Genomic DNA, 27,582 nt, shown 5'->3' on the forward strand with positions numbered 1-27,582 from the left:
TTTGTTTCCAAGCAAGAAGGTAGCAAGAAGAGGGGATTCTAGACCTTTAAGAATAAGAGGAATTTTTTTTTTTTCTTGTTCTTATAATTCTAAAATAAGTTCCTTTTTATTCGCGTTTTGTTTCAACTAAATCCTACTTGTTCTAGGACTAGTTCTTTACTTTCTTTTATACCCCAAGATTCCATACTTTATTACTACGAACTTGATACACGTTTTGGTTTAATTATAAATCTACAAAGTATTCTCGTTCAAAGGTGATTTTGAGTGGAAAAAGGCAAGTGTGGGTGAGTTTAAAAGAGGGTAAAAGCCATATTAAAAGTGTGATACTTGATCATTTATTCTTTTTTTTTAGATATCTAATTCAGGTGGTGATGAGGAAAGGGCTCGTTTAGAAGCCGAGGTCAAAGGAAGGAACGACTTCACCCTTCAAGCTATGCACCAACAATTTGAGAGATGGACCCTTCAATTTCAAGAGATGAGGGATATGATTATCGAGCAGAATGACACCATAGCTGCAATTAGGAGGGAGAATAATGTTGTACCCCCAAATAATGTTAGACCCCAAGTTAGAAGGAATGTACCCCATATCCCTTTTGTAAATCCTGAATATGATAATGATGATTTTGATGTTGAATTTAATCTAGAAAGAAGAGATAGGAGGGGACAAAGAGGTAGAGTAGAAGATGATAATATAAATAGTATAAAGATGAAGATGCCATCTTTCAAGGGGACAAGGGATCCAGACTTGTACCTTGATTGGGAGAGACGAGTTGAAGCCATCTTTGATTGCCATAACTACTCTGAGGGTAAGAAAGTTAAACTTGCTGTTGTTGAGTTTTCTGATTATGCTGCTTCTTGGTGGAAAAAGCTTGCTAGGGACAGATTGCAAGAGGAGTTACCACCTATTGCTACGTGGGCAGAGATGAAGAGGGTAATGAGGAAGCGATTTATTCCATCATACTTCCAAAGAGATCTACAATCTCGCCTTCAACGCTTGAAGCAAGGCTCCATGTCGGTGGATGAGTACTTCAAAAGCATGGATATGGCTATGATCCAAGCTAACTGCATGGAGGAAGAAGAGGCTACAATAGCTAGATTTTTAAATGGTTTAAATACAGAAATAGCTAATGTAGTAGAGATACAACAATATGTAACTTTAGATGAGTTAGTTGATTTGTCTGTAAAAGTTGAAAAACAAATTGAGAAAAAGCAGCAAAATAACTCATGGAGAAGTCGACCAAACACTATCTCTAAGAAGCCATGGTCAACTCAAGAGGGGAAAGCTCCTTCCAAACCTCAAGATGATAGAGGTAAAGGTAAGGTTGAGGAGGGAGGTAAAACCTTTAATCCTAAATCTTCTAAACCTTCAAGGTCTATTCAATGTCACAAATGTCATGGAAGGGGGCATATGATGCATGAATGTCCAAGTAGAAGAAACATCCTACTTAGAGAGAATGGAGAATATGAGAGTGAAAAAAGTGAGGGGGAAGAAGAAGAGGGAGAAGGTGTAAGTGAGGAAGATGATTTGGAATTGCCTAATGATGGTATAATTGGGGTGGTTAGGAGAATTATGACTATCAATTTGGGTAGTGTTGATGAAGGGCAGAGAGAGAATTTGTTTCATACTAGGTGTGGGATAAAAGGGAAGACTTATTCTATGATTATTGATGGGGGAAGTTGTGCAAATGTGGTGAGTTCATACTTGGTGGATAAACTAGGAATTGCATGCATGAAGCGCTCTACCCCATATAGGCTCCAATGGTTGAATGATTGTGGAGAAGTAAAAGTAAACAAACAATGCATGATTTCATTCAATGTTGGTAGGTATGAAGATGAGATTCTTTGTGATGTAGTTCCAATGCAAGCATGTCATGTTTTACTTGGCCGACCTTGGCAGTATGATAGGGATACTACTCATCATGGGAGAAAGAATAGGTATAGTCTTCTGCATAATGGTAAGAAGTATACTCTTGCACCATTATCTCCTTCTCAAGTGTTTGAAGATCAAAAACGATTGAGGGAAACAATGGGAAAACAAAAGGGAGAGGTAAAAAGTGAGCTTGAGGGAAAAGAAAAAGGCCAAGAGATAGAAAAAAAGAAAGATGGCCGAGAGAAAGAGAGAGAGGGCAGCGATCTAAGTAAAGAGGTAAAAGAGGGTGTGAGTAAAAAATAAAATGTTTTGGTGAGAGGAAAGAGGCTAAGGAAAAGAAAAAAGAGAGCCTTTATATAAAAGCCAAAGAGTGTTTGAATGCTAGGAGAGAGGGACTGCCCATAATACTACTTACTTACAAAGAAATATTGATTAATTTTGAACAACTAACTCCTTCTTTGCCAAATAGTGTTTCTTCTCTTTTGCAGAATTTTGAAGATGTTTTTCCTGATGACACTCCAAAGGGATTGCCACCTTTGAGAGGGATTGAGCACCAAATAGACTTTGTGCCTGGGTCTCAACTTCCTAATAGGCCTGCCTATAGGAGCAATCCTGAAGAGACCAAAGAATTACAACGGCAAGTTGAAGAATTGCTTGTAAAGGGATTTGTTCGAGAGAGTATGAGCCCATGCTCTGTTCCAGTCCTATTGGTCCCCAAAAAGGATGGAACATGGAGGATGTGTGTAGATTGTCGAGCCATCAACAAGATAACGGTAAAGTATCGCCATCCTATCCCTCGTCTTGATGACATGTTGGACCAACTGTATGGTTCCAAAATCTTTTCTAAAATTGATCTAAAGAGTGGTTACCATCAGATTCGTATGAATCCTGGAGATGAATGGAAAACTGCTTTTAAGACCAAATATGGACTTTATGAGTGGTTAGTTATGCCCTTTGGCTTGACTAATGCACCAAGCACTTTTATGAGACTAATGAATCATGTTTTTAAAGATTTCCATGGAAAATTTATTGTGGTGTATTTTGATGACATCTTGATCTTTTCTCAAAATCTGGACGAACACCTAGAGCACTTAAAACAAGTTTTTGAAGTTCTTAGAAATCAGCGCTTATTTGCTAATCTCAAAAAGTGTACTTTCTGTGTGGATCGTGTGGTTTTCTTAGGTTTTGTGGTCAGTTCTAAGGGAGTTGAAGTAGATGATGAGAAAATCAAGGCAATAAAAGAATGGCCTAAACCTAATAGTGTAACTGAAGTTAGGAGTTTTCATGGACTTGCTAGTTTTTATAGGAGGTTTGTGCGAGACTTTAGCACCATTGCTGCTCCTTTAACTGAAGTTATTAAAAAAGATAAGGTTTTTACATGGGGAAAGGAACAAGATGATGCATTTAACTTGCTGAAGGATAAATTGTGTTCTGCGCCTCTTTTGCAATTGCCTGATTTTTCTAAGTCTTTTGAAGTTGAGTGTGATGCCTCTGGTAAGGGCATAGGTGCAGTTTTGATGCAAGAGTCCAAGCCAATTGCCTACTTTAGTGAAAAGCTAAGTGGAGCAACATTGAACTACTCAACTTATGATAAGGAGCTATATGCCTTGGTGAGGGCGTTAGCTACATGGCAGCACTACTTGTGGCCTCGAGAATTTGTGGTCAAGACTGATCATGAGTCATTAAAATACTTGAAGAGCCAAGGTAAACTTAGTCGTAGGCATGCTAAATGGGTAGAGTTTATTGAAACTTTTCCTTATGTAATTGCTTACAAACAAGGAAAGGAGAATGTGGTTGCTGATGCACTCTCAAGAAGGTATGTTTTGATCTCTACTCTTACTTCAAAGTTATTGGGTTTTGACCAAATCAAGTTCCTCTATGCTAATGATTCTGATTTTGGTGAGATTTTTGCTGAATGTAAGTTAGGTCCTTTTGAGAAATTTAATCTTCAAGATGAATTTCTATTCAAGGAAAATAAATTATGTGTTCCTAACTGCTCGTTGGGTGAACTATTTGTTAGGGAAGCACATTGTGGAGGGCTAATGGGACATTTTGGTGTACCCAAAACACTGGAAATACTTTCTGAACATTTTTATTGGCCTAGCATGAGAAAGGATGTTGAAAAAGTGTGTTCTTATTGTCTTGAATGTAAACAGGCTAAGTCTAGAACATTGCCGCATGGTCTTTATACTCCTTTACCTGTTTCTAATTCCCCTTGGATTGATATTTCTATGGATTTCATATTGGGGCTGCCAAGGACTAAGTATGGTAAGGATAGTATATTTGTGGTAGTAGATAGATTTTCTAAAATGGCTCGTTTTATCCCATGTAAAAAGACTAATGATGCATCTCATGTGGCTGACTTGTTTGTAAAGGAAGTGGTTAAATTGCATGGAATACCTAGAACTATTGTTAGTGATAGGGATGCCAAGTTCTTAAGTCACTTTTGGAGAATTCTTTGGGGAAAGTTGGGAACTAAATTGCTATTTTCTACATCTTGTCACCCACAAACGGACGGGCAAACGGAAGTGGTTAATAGAACTTTAGGGAACATGTTGAGGGCTATTTTGAAAGGAAAGTTGACTTCTTGGGAAGATTACTTACCTATTGTAGAATTTGCTTATAATAGGACCTTCCATTCTTCTACTGGTAAGACTCCTTTTGAAGTTGTATATGGATTCAACCCCCTTACCCCCCTTGATTTATTGCCTTTGCCTACTAATGATTTTGCTAATCTTGATGGTAAGAAGAAGGCTGATATGATGAAGAAAATTCATGAACAAACAAGGCTTGCAATTGAAAAGAAGAACAAGGAAGTTGCATTGCGAAGGAATAAGGGCAGAAAATATGTTGTTTTTAAACCTGGTGACTTGGTTTGGGTGCATATGCGAAAGGAAAGATTTCCTTCCAAAAGAAAGACCAAACTAGATCCTAGAGGAAGTGGGCCATACAAAGTCCTTGAAAGGATTGGAGACAATGCTTATAAACTTGATCTTCCTGGTGAGTTCCAAGTTAGTGCTACTTTTAATGTTTCTGATCTTTCCCATTTTGATGCAGATTTGAATTCGAGGACGAATTCTCTTCAAGAAGAGGGGAATGATAGCATCCAAGGAAGCTCTACTCCATTGAAGGACAAGGATGACGCTTTAGAAACTCCAAGGAGGCCCATCACAAGATCTCAAACCAAGGAGTTCAATGATAAGCTCAATGGGCTTCAATCGCTGATCCAAAGGTTTCTTATTGGGGAAGAAGAGCTCAAGCCCAAGGGAGAGGAATTGTCCAAATGCTACAATTATTTGGTGGCCCAAATTCAAGCCCAAGATGAGGAATTTTAAGGTCCAATTTCGTGCAAAAAAGGTCAAGAAGAGTCAAAGAATCAGCCACAACAAGAGTTGCTTTCTGCCCAAGTTTTGAGAGAAGACTAGTCAAACTTTCCAAGATTGTCAAGATTCTTTTCCTAGTTGGGATTTACCTTATTTATTTATTTATTTATATATAGGTTATTAATATTTTCCTTAGTCTATTTATGGTCTCCTAAGTACCATTTAATGCTTTCCTAGAAGTACTAAATTTGTTCCTAGTTAGGTTACTTTATTTCCTTTCTAGAGTAGGATTCCTTGTAATTGTTTTTTTTAGGGTTTGGCTTCTTGGACGTTTTTCCCTTCTCCTATATATAGGAGTCCTTTTCATTCATTAAAGACAATTTAGATTGATATTAATAATATTTGGGAGAGTTCTTTGAACCTTTGTGACTTGTTCTTTGAGAATTTATCTTTAAACCTTTACTAGTTTCATAGTTTAAGGTATAAAGTAACTTCTTCTTGTGATATCTTTGGTTTCTTTTTGGTATTCTTTAGAAGGTGATTAGTTTCTACATACTAATTATTGTCTTTAGTTACTCATAAAGCGGTCAAGATCCGAATCTATCGTTTTGATTCGTTTTCTCAAGTAAAGGCGTTAGATTTCTTCCATAAATCTATACGTTGTTACTTGGATCTTTTCAAGGCCTTAGAACATCTAATATTTGGAAATTCGTGGATCTTTCCTTCGAATTTCCCATATCTTTATTTAGTTTTTTTTGTTTCTTTTCTTTGTGCTTCCGCATTCTAATATTTAATTCTCTATTTGTGATCTCCCTTAACCTTGCTGTTATCACCATTTTTGGAGCTCACTGGAAATTTGGGCGAGCCAAGGGTTCACTTGGCGAGTCGCCTAGTGCTCTTGGAGAACCAAGAGGGTCCATTTGGTGAGCAAGGTCGTGAAAGGGGTGGCAAGCTAGGCTACTGGTCAAAGGCCAATGGCATCACAATGGTCCGTGAAGCCCCACACAGACGGTGAAGTCGTCCATGAAGGGTTTTCATTTGACTTAGTGTGTAGGGTCAACTTCAAATGATGATATATATTAGCTAAAAAAGAATTAGGTGGACCATTACCTATCCAATTAAAGGTCTTTGAGTCCTCTTTCCAACGCGAACAACTTTGCACAATTTCGATCTCGGAGTAAAAAGTTATTCCCGAAATATTGAAGCACTGTCAGGCTGGAAAAATGGGCGAGCCAAGGGTCATTAGGCGAGTCGCCTAGAGCCTTTGGCGAGCCATGAGGTTCAAAGGGCGAGCTTACACGGGTTTGGTGCAAACTTTTAAGTTTAAACTTTGTGGGTCCTTAGCTCCTTTCCAAAGTTGAGTCCAAATTATTTTATTCCTTCCCTAACAAGTATATAATCTCTTTAGACTTGAATTTCTTCAATTAGGTCACTTCTTAGGGAATTAAAAGAAGACCCATCTTCTCCCAAAAATCTTCTCTCTAGACTCCATTGAAGAACATTGGAAGGGATCAAGCTAGAGCTTCAAGAAGAAGACTTTTCATATGAATTTGATGGGATTCTACACTTAAGGTATGGATACTTTTCATTCTTGGTTAGCTATCACCAAGAAGCCCCTTCAACTATGTTTTCAAATTCCCCAAATCTAGGGTTTTCAAATCTAGTCATGGGTCTTCTTCCAAAATGAATTCAATTGTTTAATTATGGTTTAATATGATTGTTTAAGATGATTTATGGTTGGATTAATGGAGTATTGATGGATTTTGATAAAAATCTCCCTTGGATCCATGATTTCCCCTTCTTCCCAAATTGTGAACTAGGGTATGCCTTGATTGATGATGAAAGCTTGACAATGGATTTATGTTTACATTGAATTATGTTTGTTATTGATGATATATACTGCTGATTTTAGATGATTCTAACTTGAATTCCAAAGAATCCATGAGTTTTCCCCAATCCTAGCTATGACTCTTCCCTACACTATGAATGTGGTTACAAGTTTACTCAATTGATTGAATGTGACTTGATCATGATGTAATTACATGATCTAAGTATGCATCTACCTACATTTTTTATTAACCTGAGATTCAAGGGTTATATCATGAAAGAGGGAAATTGAGGTTAGATGTGAACCTTTAAGATTGATGAACTTCTTAGTGAATTGCCTTAGATTAGATCGCTTAGACATGAATTGCTTATGAATGAATCTTGTAGACATGAACTAACTTGATTAGGTCTTATATGGTGGATCATGGTTGAAGTAGTATTGTGATCTAGTTTAATTGATGGTATATGTCTATAATTGAGTAAGAATGAAGTATGTAGTTAAGTTTACCTTAAGGAGTTAGGTATACATGTTTACAATGTGAGGCATGGCTTGAGAGTAAGGCTCACATTATGAAGATGATTCCTAAGGCTTATATTGTAAAAGCTAATATGAATAAGTGAAGGATGCTTAGGCTTAAGGAAGGAAGCAATTATGTAGGTTGAAGCTGTATGTGGCATTATTGTGCAAAGAGTTCACCCACATGACCTATAATATGATCACATGAGTTTATGCATGAAATGAATGTATTACTTGTGTCATGGTTGTATCTATGTTATATATGATGAATGCTAGATGTATTGACCTAATGTGACTCTTAAATGCAATGTATATGTATTATGTGTGATTGTGGTATTATGTACATGCTTATGAACACTTGAGAACGAAGTGTCTATGAAGATAATGTATCTATGGTGTTGATTGAAATGTTATTTCTCATATGCACCTTTACATACTATTATGCATGGAATGTACATGATCGTGTTGATCCACTTGAAAGGTGGAGGTGGTTAGGTATTGTGTATATTGTGGTATTGATGTAAGACCCTTCTTTCCTTTACCCCTATACATGGTTATGTATGATATGTTATGACTATGGTCGTATTGTTGTATTAAATGAAAGGCTATTTCTCCTAAACACTATGAATGGTAATGTGAAAGGTTTACTCACTTATTGATGGTTTTAAAGTGATAGGATATTCTCAGTTAATGAATCTTTGAGCTATTGTGATGAATGTTGGTTTGAGTGCCTAGTGCATTCTCTTATAGCCTTGAACTTAAGTAAAGACTTAAAGTAACTTTTAAAGGGAACTATGCTTAGCACCGAGTTAATATGAGTATGAGATGAGTTCCTTCACGTTAGTAGTTGGGTTTGCATTATGGTGTCTCATGAGATAGAAACCCTCACGTTAGTAGTATAAGGATCCTAGTAGCAATCTCCATACCCCTTACCTATGTGCCCATATAGGTCTTAGCTAGTTGATCCACCTAGAAGATAATATGTACGTTCTACCTTAGGCAAGTAGGACACTCTCTTTTCGCTGTGGGAGTAGAACATCAGATTCTACGTAGCTCACATGGTCTATGTCGGTTAAGGCTATTATCCCTAAAATGATGTAAATACGAGCTAAAATAAAAACATGGACTCTAATTATGATTCCTTAAGAGGTACTACTTGGTATGAGTGAGGGCATGGGACTTTACTCATACACTGCGCAAGTGGACTTTAAGAGGGGTTATGGTTAGGTTCTCTTATATTATGAATACTTATGAATTATGTATGTATATCGTGAATGGATGTTAAGGTTAACTTTATGTTTTTCAAGTTATGATCATGAATACTTCTTTACTTATGTATGTTGGTTATGAATGAACTAAAAGTAAGATATCTATGTTGTTGGTGGTATAAATGTGATACTTGGCATTGGTAGGGTTATGGGACCTTCCCATTACATTGCACTAGTATGACTTTGGGTTTCGTATATGTGGTGTGAACTTATGTTATGCATGATCATGGTAGCCTAAAAGTGAGATTTAGTATAGATAGGATTATGGGATCCTAGCTATACATTGCACAAGTTTAGCTTAGGGTTGCTCATGTGATAATTCTATTATGATGATATGTTCTTGGTATGTAATTATGCATGTGAACTATGTTTGTGAAGATTGAAGTATGCATTATGTTGTGTTGAAGACTATGCTTGTAATATTGATGATATCCTTTATGTTATGATGAATTGTGCATGGTTTGTCTTATGAGCTACATACTACAACTATGTCAAAGTTGATGTTCAAAAGGGGCATGAAGCATGGTTTTAAACTAAATGTCCTTTTTATGCATATTTTAAAGATTTTCTTGCATTGCTTCCATACTTAGTACATTTTGTGCTAATCCATATTTCTACATTTTCTATAAGTGTAGGCTTTTGAGATAATGGATTCCATCGTCGTGGCTAGGACCTTTGTAGATCAAGAAGAAGAAGATTGGTGAGTCCTCGTTGTATTCGAGGGCTCAACTACATATCCTTTATTGGCTTTACTTTTATGTCTTTAGATTTATGTAATGGCCGTGTCCCTAAGATTGTAATAAAAAGTTTTAATTCTAATGTTATACATGGTTTAAGACATAGTGTCATAGACTTTCTCTCGTTTTATAAAGACTTCGATTGTAAAGAAAGGTTTTAAATTTTCCGTATTTTTCCTATGTTCTTATGTAATGATATGCTAAGGGCTTGTATGAGACCCCTTCGGGGTCAAGTACGCTGTGTTACGACTAGGGGGTACTCTCGGGTCATGACAAACTTGGTATCAGAGCATAAGGTTTTGGAATGGTCTTAGGATGTCTCAAACCACGTCTAGTAGAGTGTTGTTCATCGATGTGTGTCGCGACACATGTATGAGCGAGAGGCTACAGGACGTTAGGAAACTTCACTTCTTCATTCTCTAAGTCGTGCCATAGATCTATAAGTTCTCTCTCTTATCCCTTATCCGATGGTCTTTAGGATGTGACTATTAGAATGGTTTATGCTACAAGTAGTGAAGGAAAAGGTTGGTCGAAAAAACAATTATGGCTTTACGACTTGATAGATTTGAGATGATGTCTTTAGTGTGAAGGATGCTTAATTGTTGCCTTTATTTTATAAAAGAGGTTTAAAGGAATTAAGTATGCCTACTCCCAAGGGGGGAGATAGTGTGCCTACCTAGCAAGGTGATTGCGAGGTATGAGTGAGGATTGGAAAAAAATAGTGGTGTTAAGATGATGCCTAGAGAGGTTGAGTGAGTAAAATCCTTGAAGGAAGTTAAAAGTGTAATTCTCCATTGTTAGGATCACCTTGTGTGATGGATATGAGAAGTTGAGTGTCCTAGATGTCCATTATTTGGTTTGGCTTGAAATTTTCACCTTAAGAGGTGCAATGAGTTTGAGGAGTTTAGTCCCGATTTGGTAGTCTCATATGAGACTTTGAGTGGTGCTGGTAAGGTTTCTTGTGAGCAAGAGTGCTTAGATGAGAACCTCTCTAAATTAGAAGTGCCAATTGGGATCTTAGACCGGTAGGTTGAGAAATAGAAGAGAAAGGAAGTGCTTCCATGAAAATGTTGAGGAGTGGTTTTTTTGTAAAGGTTGTAGTTGAGGGTGCTTATTTAGGAGGCTAAGGGCCAATGAGATGTCCCTATATCCTTATGTTCCCTTCTATTCCTCCTCTAGCTTAAGATGATAAGTTCTCCTTGACTCATTTTATGATTTAGAGTCTTGGAAGACATATGTGTTTTATGGTTCCCTTGTCCCTTAGAGTTACTCTTGTTAACCTTAGTAGGGTTTGGATGCATGGTTATTAGACCTCTATTAGTTCTAGAGCCCGACAAGGTTATAATGAGCCTTGGTAATGCTTGAGTTTGTTAGAAAGGAGTAGTGTTTGAGGTTTTAGTAAAATGGGCTTACTCCCAAGGGGGAGATCATGTGCTTGAGTAGCAACATTGATTGAGAGTCCTGATATCCTCATCCCTTTCTTCTATTCCAATTCAACCTTGAGACCAAGAGTTCCTTGTGGCTTGTTTCATGTTTTTGAGTCATGTGTGCTTTATGTGTTTTCATGATCTCCTCATGATTATGCATGTTCTTGATTGAATTCATGATTTATGAGAAAATGAGTTTTTATTATTTTTATGTTCCTCATGTTGTTGTACATCTTAGTATGGTGATGGCTCATTTGACTTCATGAGACGGCTTGATGAACATGCTTTGTTATGCTTTTGACGAAAGGGCATATTGGCTCCATATTGTTGTGATTGAGCTTGCTTTAGTTGGGAAAATATAGTTCCTCCTATGATTATGTGATTGGTGATGTTTGGAAGTGTTGGTATAGGCGTACTCCTAAGGGGGAGATGGTGTGCCTAGTTAAATTGTTGTTATGTGCTTATATGTTGCCATGACTTCTTTAGGTGATGCATATTCATGAAAACTAGTGTTTTGAAGGAAAATGAGTTTATGTGAATTGTTTCCCTCATGTTGTAGTGCATTGAGTAGGAGTTGCCTATTGAACTTCATGAGAAGGTCATATAAGCATGTTTTAGTTAGGAGTAGAGAATTCCTCCTTGAATGAAATGGTTTTATGATTGCATATGAGCTCCATTAAGTATGTTGAGCATTTTATCACTAGGAGAATGCAGTTCCTCCTATGAACATGAGATATGTTGCATATCAAGCATAATGAGTTTGTAGATGTAGTTCCTACTTCCTTGTATTGCATTGATCATGATTGAATTGGAGTTGATGTAACCTCCATTGAATAAGTGCTCATTGTGAATAGTGAATTTTGAGTTGTGCATTAATGATGCTTCGTGCATGATGGGTAGCTAGTCTTGAGTCTTTATTTCCATTAAGTGTTCAAAAGTTTCATTCGAGGACGAATGTTCCTAAGGGGGAGATAATGTAACAACCCAAAAAATTAGTAAGACCAAGCTAGAGTCTAATGGAAACTAATAGGTGAAACTAGAGCCTAACGTGGGAGCTTTTGAGTTTAGTGTTTTGTTTTAGGTTGTAAATTGATTTCCCGTGCTTAGAATGAGGGGTTTAATGGTTGAACGTCAAGGCACGTCTTACACCCCGTACCCTTATAGGCTAACCTAGGTCTTGGTATATTGGGTTGACAAACCTAGGAAGCGGGCAAGGGCCTAAACTATAAAGAAATGGTGAAGGAGAACTTGATTCTCTTTGGATAGGTTGGCGATTGGTAGCATGGTCGCCCAAGCCACTTGGCGATGCGCCAAAATGTACTTGGGTCACCTAGTGGGCTTTCCCTCCAAGCCTAGGTACTGGACCAAAGGGTGAACTAAGCCTTAGTTCGCCAACCATCATGGCTAGTCGACCATTGTACCTCAAGATCGCCTAGTGAGCTACCCATTTTTGGAACTCACTGGAAATTTGGGCGAGCCAAAGGTTGACTTGGCGAGTCGCCTAACGCCCTTGGCGAGCCAAAAGGGTCCATTGGGTGAGCAAGGTCGTGAAAGGGGTTAACGGGTAGCAAGCTAGGCTACTGGTCAAGGGCCAAGGGCATCACAACGGTCCGTGAAACCCCACACGGACGACGAAGTCATCCGTGAAGGGTTTTCATTTGACTTAGAGTGTAGGGTCAACTTCAAATGATGATAAATCTTAGCTCAAAACGAATTAGGTTGGCCATTACCTTTCCAATTAAAGGTGTCTGAGTTCTCTTTCCAACGCCGCCGAGTTTACCCAATTCTGATCTCGGAGTAAAAAGTTATCCCCGAAATAGTGAAGCACTGTCAGGCTGGAAAAATGGGAGAGCCAAGGGTCATTAGGCGAGTCGCCCAGTGCCCTTGGCGAGCCATGAGGTTCAAAGGGCGAGCTTACACGGGTTTGGTGCAAACTTTTAAGTTTAAACTTTGTGGGTCCTTAGCTCCTTTCCAAAGTTGAGTCCACATTATTTTATTCCTTCCCTTGCAAGTATATAACCTCTTTAAACTTGAATTCCTTCAATTAGGTCACTTCTTAGGGAATTAAAAGAAGACCCATCTCCTCCCAAAAATCTTCTCTCTAGACTCCATTGAAGAACATTGGAAGGGATCAAGCTATAGCTTCAAGAAGAAGACTTTTTCATATGAATTTGATGGGATTCTACACCTAAGGTATAAATGCTTTTCATTCTTGGTTAGATATCACCAAGAAGCCCCTTCAATTATGTTTTCAAATTCCCCAAATCTAGGGTTTTAAAATCTAGTCATGGGTATTCTTCCAAAACAAATTAAATTGTTTTATTATGGTTTAGTATGATTGTTTAAGATGATTTATGGTTAGATTAATGGAATGTTGATTGCTTTTAATAAAAATCTCCCCTGGATCCATGATTTCCCCTTCTTCCCAAATTGTGAACTAGGGTATGCCTTGATTGATGATGAAAGCTTGACAATGGATTTATGTTTACATTGAATTATGTTTGTTATTGATGATATATACTGCTGATTTTAGATGATTCTAATTTGAATTCCAAAGAATCCATGAGTTTTCCCCAATCCTAGCTATGACTCTTCCCTACACTATGAATGTGGTTACAAGTTTACTCAATTGATTGAATGTGAGTTGATCATGATGTAATTACATGATCTAAGTATGCATGTACCTACATTTTTGATTAACCTTAGATTCAAGGGTTATATCATGAAGGAGGGAAATTGAGGTTAGATGTGAACCTTTAAGATTGATGAACTTCTTAGTGAATTGCCTTAGATTAGATCGCTTAGACATGAATTACTTATGAATGTATCTTGTAGACATGAACTAACTTGATTAGGTCTTATATGGTGGATCATGGTTGAAGTAGTATTGTGATCTAGTTTAATTGATGGTATATGTCTATAATTGAGTAAGAATGAAGTATGTAGTTAAGTTTATCTTAAGGAGTTACGAATACATGATTTACAATGTGAGGCATGGCTTGAGAGTAAGGCTCACAATATGAATATGATTCCTAAGGCTTATATGGTAAAAGCTAATATGAATAAGTTAAGGATGCTTAGGCTTAAGAAAGGACGCTATTATGTAGGTTGAAGTTGTATGTGGCATTATTGTGCAAAGACTTCACCCACATGACCTATAATATGATCACATGAGTTTATGCATGAAATGAATGTATTACTTGAGTCACAGTTGTATCTATGTTATATATGTTGAATGCTAGATGTGTTGACTTAATGTGACTCTTAAATGCAATATATGTGTATTATGTGTGATTGTGGTGTTATGTACATGCTTATGAACACTTGAGAAGGAAGTGTCTATGATGATAATGTATCTATGGTGTTGATTGTAAGGTTTGTTCTCATATGCACCTTTACATACTATTATGCATGGAATGTACATGATCGTATTGATCCACTTGAATGGTGGAGGTGGTTAGTTATTGTGTATATTGTGGTATTGATGTAAGACCCTTCTTTCCTATACCCCTAGACATGGCCATGTATGATATGTTATGACTATGGTCGAATTGTTGTGTTAAATGAAAGGCTATTTCTCATGAACACTATGAATGATAATGTGAAAGGTTTACTCACTTATTAATGGTTTTACAGTGAAATAATATTCTCACTTAATGAATCTTTGAGCTATTATGATGAATTTGGTTTGAGTGCCTCGTGCATTCTCTTATAACCTTGAACTTAAGTAAAGACTGAAAGTAACTTTTAAAGGGAATTATGCTTAGCACCGAGTGGATATGAATATGAGATGGGTTCCTTCACGTTTGTAGTTGGGTTCACATTACGGTGTCTCATGAGATGGAAACCCGCACGTTAGTAGTATAAGGTTTCTAGTAGCAATCTTCATATCCCTTAACTATGTGTTAACGTAGGTCTTCACTAGTGGATCCACCTAGAAGCTAATATGTACGTTCTACCTTACGCAAGTAGGACACTCTCTTTTCGAAGTGGTAGAAGAACACCAGATTCCATGTAGCTCACATGGCTATGTCGGTTAAGGCTATTATCCCTAAAATGATGCAAATACGAGCTAAAATAATAACATGGACTCTAATTATGATTCTTTAAGAGGTACTACTTGGTATGGGTGAGGGTATGAGACTTTACTCATACATTGCACAAGTGGACTTTAATAGGGGTTATGGTTAGGTCCTCTTATATTATGAAGACTTATGAATTATGTATGTATATCGTGAATGGATGTTAAAGTTAACTTTATGTGTTTCAAATTATGATCATGAATGTTTCTTTACTTATGTATGTTGGTTATTAATGAACTAAACGTAAGATATCTATGTTGTCGGTGGTCTAAATGTGATACTTGGCATTGGTAGGGTTATGGGACCTTACCATTACATTGAACTAGTATGACTTTGGGTTGCATTTATGTGGTGTGAACTTATTTTATGAATGACCCTGGTAGCCTAAAAGTGAGACTTAGTGTATATAGGATCATGGGATCCTAGCTATACACTGCACAAGTTTATCTTAGGGTTGCTCATTTGATAATTCTATTATGATGATTTGATCTTGGTATGTAATTATGCATGTGAAGTATGTTTGTGAAGATTGGAGTATGCATTATGTTGTGTTGAAGACTATACTTGTAATATTGATGATATCCTTTATGCTATGATGAATTGTGCATGGTTTGTCTTATGAGATACATTCTCCAACTATGTCAAAGCTGATCTTCAAAAGTGGCATGAAGCATGGTTTTAAACTAAATGTCCCATTTATTCATGTTTTAAGGATTTTCTTGCATGGCTTCCATACCTAGTACATTTTGTGCTAACCATATTTCTACATTTTCTATAAGTGTAGGCTTTGGAGATATTGGATTCCATCATCGTGGCTAGGACCTTTGTAGATCAAGAAGAAGAAGATTGGTGAGTCCTCATTGTATTTGAGGGTTCAACCATATGTCCTTTATTGCCTTTACTTTTATGTCTTTAGATTTATGTAAGGGCCGTGTCCCTAAGATAGTATTAAAGAGTTTTAATTCTAATTTTATAGATGGTTTGAGACATAGTGTCATAGACGTTCTCTCGTTTTATAAAGATTTCCATTGTAAAGAAAAGTTTTAAATTTTCCGCATTTTTCCTATGTTCTTATGTAATGATATGCTAAGGACTTGTATGAGACCCCTTCGGGGTCAAGTACACCGTGTTACTACTAGGGGGTGCTCTCGGGTCGTGACAGTAGGGTTCGATGACATTGAGTCCCATTCTCGTGGCTAAGTTTCTAGTAGAGAAAAGGAGTTGAAGACTTGTGAGTCCTCATAGCATCGAGTATGTGATCACCTTTCCTTTATGTCTTTTCTTTTATGTTTTAGACCATTGTATGGGCTGCGTCCCAAAGAGTTATTCAAATTGTTTTAGATGGTTTGAGACAAAGTGTTATAGACTACCGCTTTCTTTTATAGAGATTTAAATTGTATGGAAACAATTTTAAATTTCCGCATCATTTCTAATTACTTTATGTTATGAAATGCTAAGTGGCTTGTGTTAGGCCTTTCGGGGTCTAGTACGCCATGCTACATCTAAGGTGTACCCCTGGGTCGTGACAAACCTGACAATCTGAGCACAAGGTTTAGAATGATTCTACGATTGTCTCAAAACCACATCTAGTAGAGTCTTGTTCATAAGTGTGAAGCGCACCACATTTATGAATAGGAAGCTATTAGATGATTAGGAAATCTCACTTCTTCATTCTCTAAGTCGTGCCATAGAGTTTAACTCTATAAGGTCTTTCTCCTAGTTAGTGCCCGATGGTTTTCAGGATATGGTTAATATAAGGGCAAATGCTAGAAAGAATGAGAAAGACCTGGTGGATCAAGAGGTTCCCTTACAAGCTCCGATTAACCCTATGGATGAGAATGTTACAAATGTGGAATTTAGATCGGCGATCCAAATGTTGGCCTAAGCCATGACAACAGAAGGGAATAGGGATGTTGTAGCTCCGGTGAATCCAATAGTGGGTATGCGGCTTCAAGAGTTAGGGATTTTATGAGGATGAATCCTCCAGAGTTTTATGGCTCCAAAGTGGAAGAGGATCCTAAGGAGTTTATATATGAGGTTTATAAGGTACATGCTATCATGGGGGTGACTTCGGTAGAAAAAGCGGAGCTACCCTCTTACCAATTAAAAAATGTTGCTCAAGTGTGGTATGAACAATGGAAAGATGGGAGCCCGATAGGAGTGGGTCCAATAGAGTGGGAATTTTTCAAACTAGCATTTCTTGATAGGTTCTTTCCCCGAGAGTTGAGGGAAGCTAATGTGGAAGAGTTCATTAACCTTAAGCAAGGTAGCATGAGTGTAAAGGAGTATGCCTTGAAATTTACCAAACTATCCAAGTATGCTCTATCTATGGTGTGGAATTCGAGGGATATGATGAGTAGGTTCTTGATGGGTGTGTCTGACATGGTAGGAAGAATGTCGTAAGGAAATTCTTCTTCATGATATGTATATCTCACGTCTTATGGTGTATACCCAAAAAATTGAGGAAGAGAAACTCAAGGAAAAGAATAGAGAGGCAAAAAGAGCAAGGACCGGTGAGGGGAACTTTTCTAATGCAAAGTCCGAGGGACAAGGTCAACCTAGGGTCAAACATAGATATTACGGTCAAGCTTTGCCCAATACCCCTAGGGTTAATCAAGAAAAAGGTAGTGGGTCTCCATTTCCTACGTCTACTTGCACCAAGTGTGAAAAGAATCACCATGGTAGGTGCATAGCCGGCTAGATGGTTGTTATGGTTGTGGAAAAAGTGGGCATAAAATGAGGGATTTCTCAGTGCTTAAGGATAAGGGAAGAGAGGAAATGCAAGTTGATTCTAGTGGTTCGGATGAGAATGCCCAACACAAGAATAGATTCTATTCTCTCCAATCTAGAGGTGAACAAGAGTGTCCCCCAGATGTGACTACCAGTATGTGTTTATGCTTTATTAGATTCCGGTATTGTTTGATATTTTGGTGACTTGATATGTGAAACCTTGAGTATGAGTTGCCTATAGACTTCATGAGGTAAATTGATGAGCATGACTGAGTTCGGGGTTGAGAGATTCCTCCTAATATGAATGCTTTTTGAGAGTAAATTACTTATAAGCTCCATGAGTGTATGTTTAGCATGTCATAACTAGGAGATGGTAGCTCCTCCTTAACATGATTAGTTATGAAAATTTCTTGCATTTTGGGTTGTTAGATGTAGTTCTTACTTCCTTGTGTTGCATTGAGTATGTTAGCTTTGAGATGAAGTTCCTCCTTTGTTAATGTGCATTTAGATGAGTTTCATGCATGATGGGTTGCTAGTCTAGAGTCGTGACCTTAAGGAGTGCCTAGAATGTCATTCGAGGATGAATGTTCCTACGGGGAGATATTGTAACACCCCAAAAACTAGTAGGCTAAACTAGAGCTTGACATGAGGGTTAGAGTCGTAGATATAACTTCCCATACTTAGAATGAAGGGTTTCGGGTTAGAATGTCAAGGTACGACTTTCAAAGGACCAACCAAGGGTCCCTAGAAACAACCCCAAATTAGTCCACCTACGAAGGGATCCACTCTCCGTAGGGGGCCCCACGCCCCATGGATGAGGGGTCGTGGGTCAGGGTCCCAAAATGTGAGTTGCGTACCACCACCTACGGATGACCAGCATACCTCGTGGGAGTGGTCTCGTGGGTGAGGCAGTGGGCATGTTAAGGTCGGTTAAGTGTTGGCATATGGAACTTTCCGGATTTAATTAGGGGTTAAGTGGTGTCATTTTAACCTTACTTAGACCACCTATATAATAAAGACTTTAGACCCCTAAATTCATTGATCCTAGTCATTATTTAAACTCACCAAAAAGAACCCAATTCCCTCTCAAATATTCTCTCTAGAAAGTGAAGAAGAAGAATAAGAGAATCAAGATAGGTCAAGTCAAGACTCCATTGTTGCAAGCTTTGAGAGACTTTATAATCAAGGTATGTTAGCTTATTCATCCATGGATTCTTGCATCCATGGAGAGAAATCCCCCAATTGTGAAGATGAAATCCCCAATTCAAGTTAGGGTTCCTTCCAATATTTTGGGTTTAGTTGATTATGAATCCAATTGAGTGGATATTGATTGTTTATGATTAAATTAGTAGTGAATCGTGACATTATGATGAAATTACATGTTTTTCATGGTTAACCCTAGTCTAATTGACGAAATTGAAGTAATGTGGGTTTATGCCTTGTGAACGGAAATTGAGAATTCATACATGATCTTCTAGAATTGATGACATGTATAGTAATTGTTCAAGAATAGAAGCATGTAAACATGAATTAAATTAGCTTAAAGTATAGATGATGTATCATGAGTAGTAATGCTTGAGATTGACTTTTTATGATGAGATATGGTTAGAATTGTTTAAGAATGATGCTCGTGACTAGAATATCTTGTGATCTAGATATGTATGATGATTGTAAGAGGTAAGGCTTTGAGAGTAATTCTTGTAGTCATGAATGTTGATCACTAGGGCTTTGAGAGTAAAGCTAAAATGATGAATTATGTATGAAAAGGCTTTGATAGTAAAGTCTATAAGAGAATGGTACACAAGTAGATAGCGTTATTGTGGAAGTACTTTTACCACCTCATCTACCTTATGATTGTTCGAATGCATAAAGTGATAGAATCACTTGAACATGGATTGGTTTTCAAGGACATCGCTCCATGAGTCATGAGTTAAGTAAGGCTTAATAACTATTCTAAGGGGTGTATGCTTGGCCCTGAATGGATATTGACAATGAGATAGAGGTTCACACATAGTTGGGTACAAGCTTCCAAGATAAAGGAGGCTCACACCTAGTTGAGTCCGGACTTCCAAAGTAAAGGGGGAACTCTCACATAGTAGGGTCCGAGTTTTCCCAAATTAGGTCTCATGAGATGGAAGCCTTCACCTAGTGGAGTTCGGGTTTCTAGTAGCAATCTCTGTATTTAATGAACTAAGACATACTTGAAAAAAGTATCTCCAAGTGTTCAAAAGCATTAATGATCAAAGACATTCTTAATGAAGTATCTCCTAGAGTTCATTCAATGAACTAAAACATGCTTGAGAAAGCATCTCCAATAGTTCAAACATAATGAGCAAAGCATTGATTGAAGATTCATCTCAAAGTGTTAAAAATAACAAATGAGCTAAGACATGCTTTAAGAAATTATATGTAACACCCTGGAAAAATGGTAGGTTAAACTAGAGTCTAAACCTAAGGTTAAGAATCATAAAATGACACCCCGAATTTTATTAAGTCATTTAGGGTTGAAATGAGGTTTATTGAGTCAAAATCAAGGGGCAAGTTCCAAGGCAAAGGGGCCAAGCCAAGGCCAAAGGCCAAGGCTGCCCCTAGCTAGGAGCACACTGCCCCACCTTCACGAGAGGGACCACGAGTCGTGGTCCACTCCATGGCTCGTAAAGGTTGTCGTGAGGCGTCCTTGGCCATGGGAAATTGGCCACCTTTTACCCTAGATACTGCCTTAGCATCCACGGAAGGGACCACAACTCGTGGTCTTGACCACGGCTCGTGGAGCCCTTCGTGGAGATGCCTTAGGCATTGAAGCTAAGAGCCCCAAGTGACAAGCTCACTGCCTCAAGGACCACGAGAGGGACCACGACTCGTAGTGGGCTTGTGAGCCTAAGGCACCACTTATCAAGCCACTGCCTCAACTCCACGAGGAGGACCACGGGTCGTGGTCCTCACCACGACTCATGGAGTGGCTCGTGGTTCCTGGATGGGATTCACTAAGTGAGGGTCTTTTAGGTCATTTCCTTGTTAGTCCAATTAAAGTGGGGGTGTTTTGGGTATTTTTTGGGGAAGTATATATATTGTTTTTAAGTCAAATTTGACAATACTAAGTCATTATTAACAAACACCCAATTGAAATAAAAAACTCCCTCCTCTCTCAATATTTCTCTCTCTAAACTCAAGGAAGAAGAATTGAACCATTCGAGCTCGGGTTGGTAGATTTTCAATATTCTTCCCCAAATTTATTGGAGTTTCGTTGTCAAGGTATGGATACTTTTCATCCTTGGGTAGTTGTCACCCAAAGAGCCCCTTAAAAGTATGTTTTCAAGATTCCAAATCCCCCAAACCTAGGGTTTTCAATCTATTGTCATGGGTCTTATTCCAAAACGTTTTTCATTGTTCAATTATGGCTTATTTTGGTTGATTATGATGATTTATGATTGTAATGTTGGAGTATTGATGTTTTATGATGAAAATATCCCTTGGACCCATGATTTCCCGTTCTTCCAAAATTGTGAACTATGCTATGGTTTAATTGATGATGGGAGCTTGATAATTGATTATGTTTATGTTGATTGAGTTGTTGAATAATGATAGCCCTCTATATAATGTAGTAATTCTAGAAGTTAGGGTTGATCTTGATTGATAGACTTGAAGGGCTAATTGTTAGGGTTCATACATGTTGATGAGAATTATATATGAACTTGTGATTCACTTATGTAGTGAGGATCCTATGACTATTGTGTAATTGTGGTATTGATGCAAGATCCTTCTTCCCTATACCCTTACACTTGATTATACATGAAGTATGCATGTATGTTTATGGTAAGCTTGTTGTGTTGATTGAAAGGCTATTCTCATGAAACACTATGAATATGATGTGAAAGGTTTACTCACATGCTGATGATTCTGAGGTTGAAAGGACATGCTCACCACATGAATCTATGAGCTATTATGATGTATGTTGGTTTGAGTGCCTAGTGCATTCTTTCATGAATATGAACTTAAGTAAAGACTTAATATGTCCTTTAAAGGAAATTATGCTTAGCACCGAGTGGATATGAAAATGGGATGGAGGATTTTACGTTTAGCAAGTTCGGCTTCCCAATGCATGTTGTCTCATGGGATGGAAACCTTTTATTCTGGTAGTCCGGGTTTCTAGTAGCAATCCCCATATCCCATAACTATGTGCCCACATAGGTCTTTAGCTAGTGGATCCACCTAAAAGCTATTATGAAGATTATACCTTGGGCAAGTAGGACACCTCTTTTTGGTGTGGAGGTAGAACACCGGATTCCATGTAGCTCACATGGTCTATGTCGGTTACTGCTATTATCCTTATATGATATGAATATGAACTATGATAAGAACATGGACTTTAATTATGACTTCTTAAGAGGTACTACTTAGTATGAGTGGGGGTATGTGACTTCACTTATGCATTGCACAAGTAGGCTTTAAGAGGGGTTATGGTGATGTTCTCTTTTGTTATGATGACTTATGGATTATGTATGAAAGATATGTATGAATGTTAAGGTTGACTTTACTTGTTACAAGTTATGAATATGAATAACTCCTTACGTATGTATGTTGGTTATGGACAAGGTAAAAGTAAGGTATGTATGTTGTTGGTGGCCTAAAAGTGATACTTAACATTTGGTAGGGTTATGGGATTTTACCTTTGCATTGCACTAGTACGGCCTTGGGTTGTTTATATGTTGGTTTGACTTATGTTTCTTCATAAATGTGCATAATGGCTTTCAAATTTGATAAAGGCATGATTTTAACTAAATGTCCCTTTTGTGCATGTTTTAAGGGTTTTTATGCATGGCTTCCATACTTAGTACATTAATTGTGCTAACCCATATTTTCTACCTTTACTATGAGTGTAGGTTCCGGTCGTTGAGACGTACTACTTCTTTCAAGTGAAGCTTGGGTTGAATATTCCCTAGGCTTGGTGCGTCCTCAAGTTCAAGGACAAGATGTTATCATTTTCTAGCTTTTATTGTACTCCCTACTTTTGAGACTTTATTGATGTAAATGACTTTGACCCTATTTGTACTCTCTATTGTACTAGATGGTGATTGACACAAGTCTAGATTCTTATTTTTCGTTTATGAAAAAGAAGATGACTTCGATTGTAAAAGTTATAAATTTTCTGCATCATTTCTATGACTTTATGTGTATGATTATGCTAAGGGATTGTGTGCGACCCCTTTGGGGTCAAGTATGCCGTGTTATGTCTAAGGGGTACCCTTGGGTTGTTACAAACTTGGTAATCTGAGCACAAGGTTTAGAATGATTCTAGGATGATGTCCCATGAACCACGTCTAGTAAAGTCTTGTTCATGAGTGTGAAGCGCGCCACACTTATGAATTAGAGGCTATAAGATGTTTAGGAACTTTCACTTCTTTCATTACTCCTTAGTTGTGCTTTAGAGTTTTAACTCTGTGAAGTCCTTTTCCTAACCCTTTTCTTGTGCATATAGGATATGACTACAAGAAGGACGGCCGCAAGAAGGATTGAAGAGGAGATTGTGAATGAGGAAGTTCCTCCCCAAGGTCCTCAAGTTCCTCAAGCTCCTAATGAAGAGGGGGCTATGACAAATGTGGATATAAGGTCGACTCTCCAAACATTGACTCATGATTTAACGACTCAAGTCTCTATAGATGCTAGAGCTCTTGTGAACCCCAATGCAAGTACAACCAGTTCAATAATTTGGGATTTCACAAGAATGAATCCCCCCCTATATTCTATGGCTTCAAAGTGGATGAAGACCCATAAGGGTTTGTTGATGAAGTGTTTAAGGTGCTTGATGCTATGGGAGTGTCTCCATAATTGAAGGAGGAACTAGCCGCCTACCAATTGAAAGATGTGGCTCAAGTTTGGTATGAGCAATGGAAGGAAGAGAGACCCGTAAGAGCGGGTTCGGTAGATTAGGGATTGTTCAAGTCAGCCTTCCTTGATAGGTTCTTTCCTCTAGAGTTGAGGGAACGAAAGATGCAAGAATTCATCAATCTTCGACAAGGAGGTATGAGTGTGAAGGAGTATAGCCTTATGTTCACCCAATTGTCTAAGTATGCTCCAACCTTAGTGGCAGACTCTAGGGCCAAGATGAACAAATTTGTTATGGGGGTATCTGACTTGGTAGTCAATGAATGTCGTTCGGCAATGCTCATCCCAAGTATGAATATTTCACGTCTTATGGTTCATGCCGAACAAAATCTTAAGCAAGTGAATAGAGAACTAAAAAGGGCAAGGATCGATGATGAAAACTCTTCCAAGGGTAAATTTTAGTTTCAAGGTAAGCCAAGGTTTAAGAGAAGGTTCTCCAACCAAGGCTCTTCTAGTGCTCTAAATGTCAACAAAGATAGGGTGACTAACCCTAAGACACAAGGAGGTAATAGTGGTAGCTCTTATGTTGAGAGATGTAGTTGCACCTAGTGCGGTAAAAAGCATGAAGGTAAGTGCCTAGTTTGCACGGATGGTTGCTTTAGTTGTGGGAAGAGCGGCCATATGAAGAGATATTGTCCCAAGCTAAAGGTTCAAGAAAGATAGGTGTCACGACCCGAGAGCACCCGTAAGTCGTGACACGGCATATTTGACCTCGAAGAGGTCTTATACAAGCCCGTAGCATTCATTCATCGCACTGGCAATAAAAATAGTGCGAAATTAAAACCTTTTAAAACAAACTCATAAGACTTGAAAGTCAACAACATTTTAAAGATGTCTTTATACACAAGCAGAATACTAGTCTCATGTGGCCAACTTAGCCCAAGTCACAAAGAAATATACTAGGGACACGACCCTTTACAATAAAGAAGAATATTACAAGTCTATTACAAAGTCTTAATAAAAGAAACTAGAACATAGAATCTGTGCCCTCGACATATGAGGACATACCCAAAAGTCTTGAGAGAAACTCTAATCCCAAGCTTCACTATGGAAAGCACCTCACTTGCCAACACCTACACTTGTAGTAAAACATGGAAAAGAATGGGGTTAGCACAATTAAGTACTAAGTATGATGCTATGCAAAAATATGCAAAAAGGGACATTTATTTAAGGTATAAGCTTTTATGCCATTTTTGATACATATCATAAACCACATTTATAAGAGACACATTACAAGTCAACATCCACATACAAGACAATATCCATGTTATAAGCATGCTCAACTATTACCAATTTTCAACACATGCACATTTGTCAAATAGACCATTTCATCATCTTAGACCCTCCACCTAAAGTTACCCTAAGACCCACCTAAGAGACATGGAGGGGAAGCCCATACTACCTCTTCATGCCACACCTAAGTGTTCCTCAAGGCTACCTTAGATAAGGACCTTTCCCTTTCAACATAAATCAATAAGTCAACATTCATTAGTAGAGATATTTAAGGAGACATTCATGCATATAGGGAACTTCACATAATAGTCATTAAAGACCTAGGGAAATCACTTTAGTACCTTCAAGGCCTACTCGTTTCATGTGCAGATAACATCCCATACTACTACCTACACGTTATAGAACCTATCAAGTAACTAGAGTGCACATCCCACATGAAGGAAATAGGCATTAACCGACATAGACTATACTAGCTAGGCATGGAATCTTGTGTCATAAGACCCCACACCGTGGAAGGTGTTCTACTTTCCAAGGGTAGGCACATGGTTTAGGAGATATCCAAAGACGTTCATGGTACTCTTGCCTCATACTCGGGAAGAGCTACCATCTTAACCATATCCACTTGGTGCTTAGCCTTAGTTCCCATAGAATAATTTCATTCACATATGAGTACTAGAGAGGGCGCCATGATTAGGCCTACCGACCCATAATACTCTACCAAGAAGGGCACCACAAGGATCTACCGATCAAGGTTCATAAAGGATAGCTCATTGACTTTCTTAGAGAGGGTTTCTACCGTTCCGGCACACCAACTCCAAGTCTATCATTTCACACAAGAAGGAGGCACCATCATAAGGTTTACCGCTTCAAGGTTTACATTCACTTAGGGGTCTAGACTCACAATGAAAGGGCACCATACTTAGGTCTAACCGATTCAAGTCATACCCTAGAATACCTCATTAGTCATTTATAGAAGGGCACCAACTTTAGGTCTACCGATCCTAGACATTCATTCATTCATTTAAAGAGAGGTTACCAACCTAGGTCTACCAATTCGAGAGACAATGTTACCATAGAGAGACCTTTCATAGTCCATCATCATCACATATAAACATTAAGAGAGAACATACTTTCAATCACAATATAATACACATTGTATAATATACCATCATGCTATTCTTGAACACCACATACATAACCCTCATATTGCACACACATGTAGACACACCTTAAGACAATACTACAATTCACTATATAATGCCTTCAAGGCCATAATCAATACACATTCAGTAAGTAAACACCTCCACCATAAGTGGATCAATCCAAACAAGAAAAATTTCAATATAGCATGAAAGTAGATCCACTTACCATTCTCCAAAGCATAATCACCATTATCCGATTCCCAACAATTCTAACATCACAAGAGAATTTACCCATGACTTGCCTACAAGGCCATAATTCTCAACCCATCCATACACCAACAATCCACCAACAATAGATATAGATAACAATAGGAATCAATAATACAAATCAATCTAAACACAATTCCATCAATACACAATCATAATTATCAAACCCAATTCATAAGCCAAAATTTAGGATTTTAGGGAGATCATGGGTCCATGGAGTTTTTCACCTAAAAACATCAATAAAACTATAATGTAATCATAATAAATCGTTTGAAACCATTTAATGCAAGAACCCATGAGTTTGAGGAAGAATTGGGGTTTTTCATAACTTTTGAAATCCTTGAAAACCATTTTGAGATTTGGCTCTAGGACGAAAACTAGCCCTAGATAAAGAGCCACCATACCCTAGTTGATGAATTCCCAAAGAAATTTGATGAAGAAAGCTTTGAATCCAAACCCTAGTTCCCACTTCTTCTTCTTCCTTGAGTTGAGAGAGAAATATTGAGAGAGAAGAACTTTGGAGGTTTTGATTTGGGTATTTGAGAATAATGAGTTAAAGGAAGATTTTAAGACTTACAACTATTTATAAGAATGATATAACCATTTAAAATCAACCCCACATGTTAAAAACTTAAAACGAATTTACTTAAAAACCCTTCACTTGGGTAGCCCCTTAAGGGACCACATCCACTTGGACGGGTCGTGAAGGGCACCACGGCTCGTGGTGGTGCCCGTGGTCTCCTAGACAGTGTGAATCCCTCACTTTCCAAACCTTCTAAGGCCAAGGAAAGTTCACGGAAGCTCCCACGATCCGTGGTCAACACCACGAGTCGTGGTGATGCTCGTGGACTTGGAGGCAGTGGCTTGGCTAAGTGGCCTTGCAAGATTTGCCACCAAGTGAACTTCACGGCCACTTTCACGACCCGTGGTCATGACCACTGTCCGTGAAGTGGTCCGTGGTCATGGGGTAGTAGCTTGGCCATGGTTGGGCAAGCCTTGCCCTCTTGGTTTAGGCCTCACTCTCCTTGGCTTGGCCCAAGCCTTCACCCTTAACCATCATTCAAAAACACCTTTTAACATAGAGTCTAGAATGTGCCTTGACGTTGACTCACTAAACTCTTTCAAACTAGACTCCGAACAACTATACTCCATCAAATACATAAGCTCAAAAGACTAGTTTTCCGAACGTCATGGTCGCTCCTTGACGTTCAACCTCAAAACTCATCAAACTAAACTTTAAAAGTCATTTCTCATAGTTTTAATAAGTTACCAGCTC

At 38.1% G+C, this 27,582-nt stretch overlaps 1 protein-coding gene across 1 annotated transcript; it reads left to right on the forward strand.

The window, feature by feature from the left end:
• Positions 1 to 802: 802 nt before the first annotated feature.
• LOC125819230 (uncharacterized) lies at positions 803 to 27,254 on the forward strand (the record flags this gene model as incomplete). The annotated part of the gene is made up of 7 exons (XM_049498696.1): positions 803 to 1,905; positions 2,355 to 2,611; positions 3,053 to 3,690; positions 3,808 to 4,586; positions 4,740 to 4,860; positions 23,258 to 23,452; positions 26,976 to 27,254. Coding segments are annotated over 7 exons (3,372 nt in total), but the record flags the coding sequence as incomplete, so codon positions are not given.
• Between the last annotated feature and the right edge of the window lie 328 nt (positions 27,255 to 27,582).

The sequence above is a fragment of the Solanum verrucosum genome, unplaced genomic scaffold (genome assembly GCF_900185275.1).
Source record: "Solanum verrucosum unplaced genomic scaffold, falcon-dt-bn FXZP01000246.1, whole genome shotgun sequence".
In the NCBI taxonomy this organism is placed as follows: domain Eukaryota; kingdom Viridiplantae; phylum Streptophyta; class Magnoliopsida; order Solanales; family Solanaceae; genus Solanum; species Solanum verrucosum.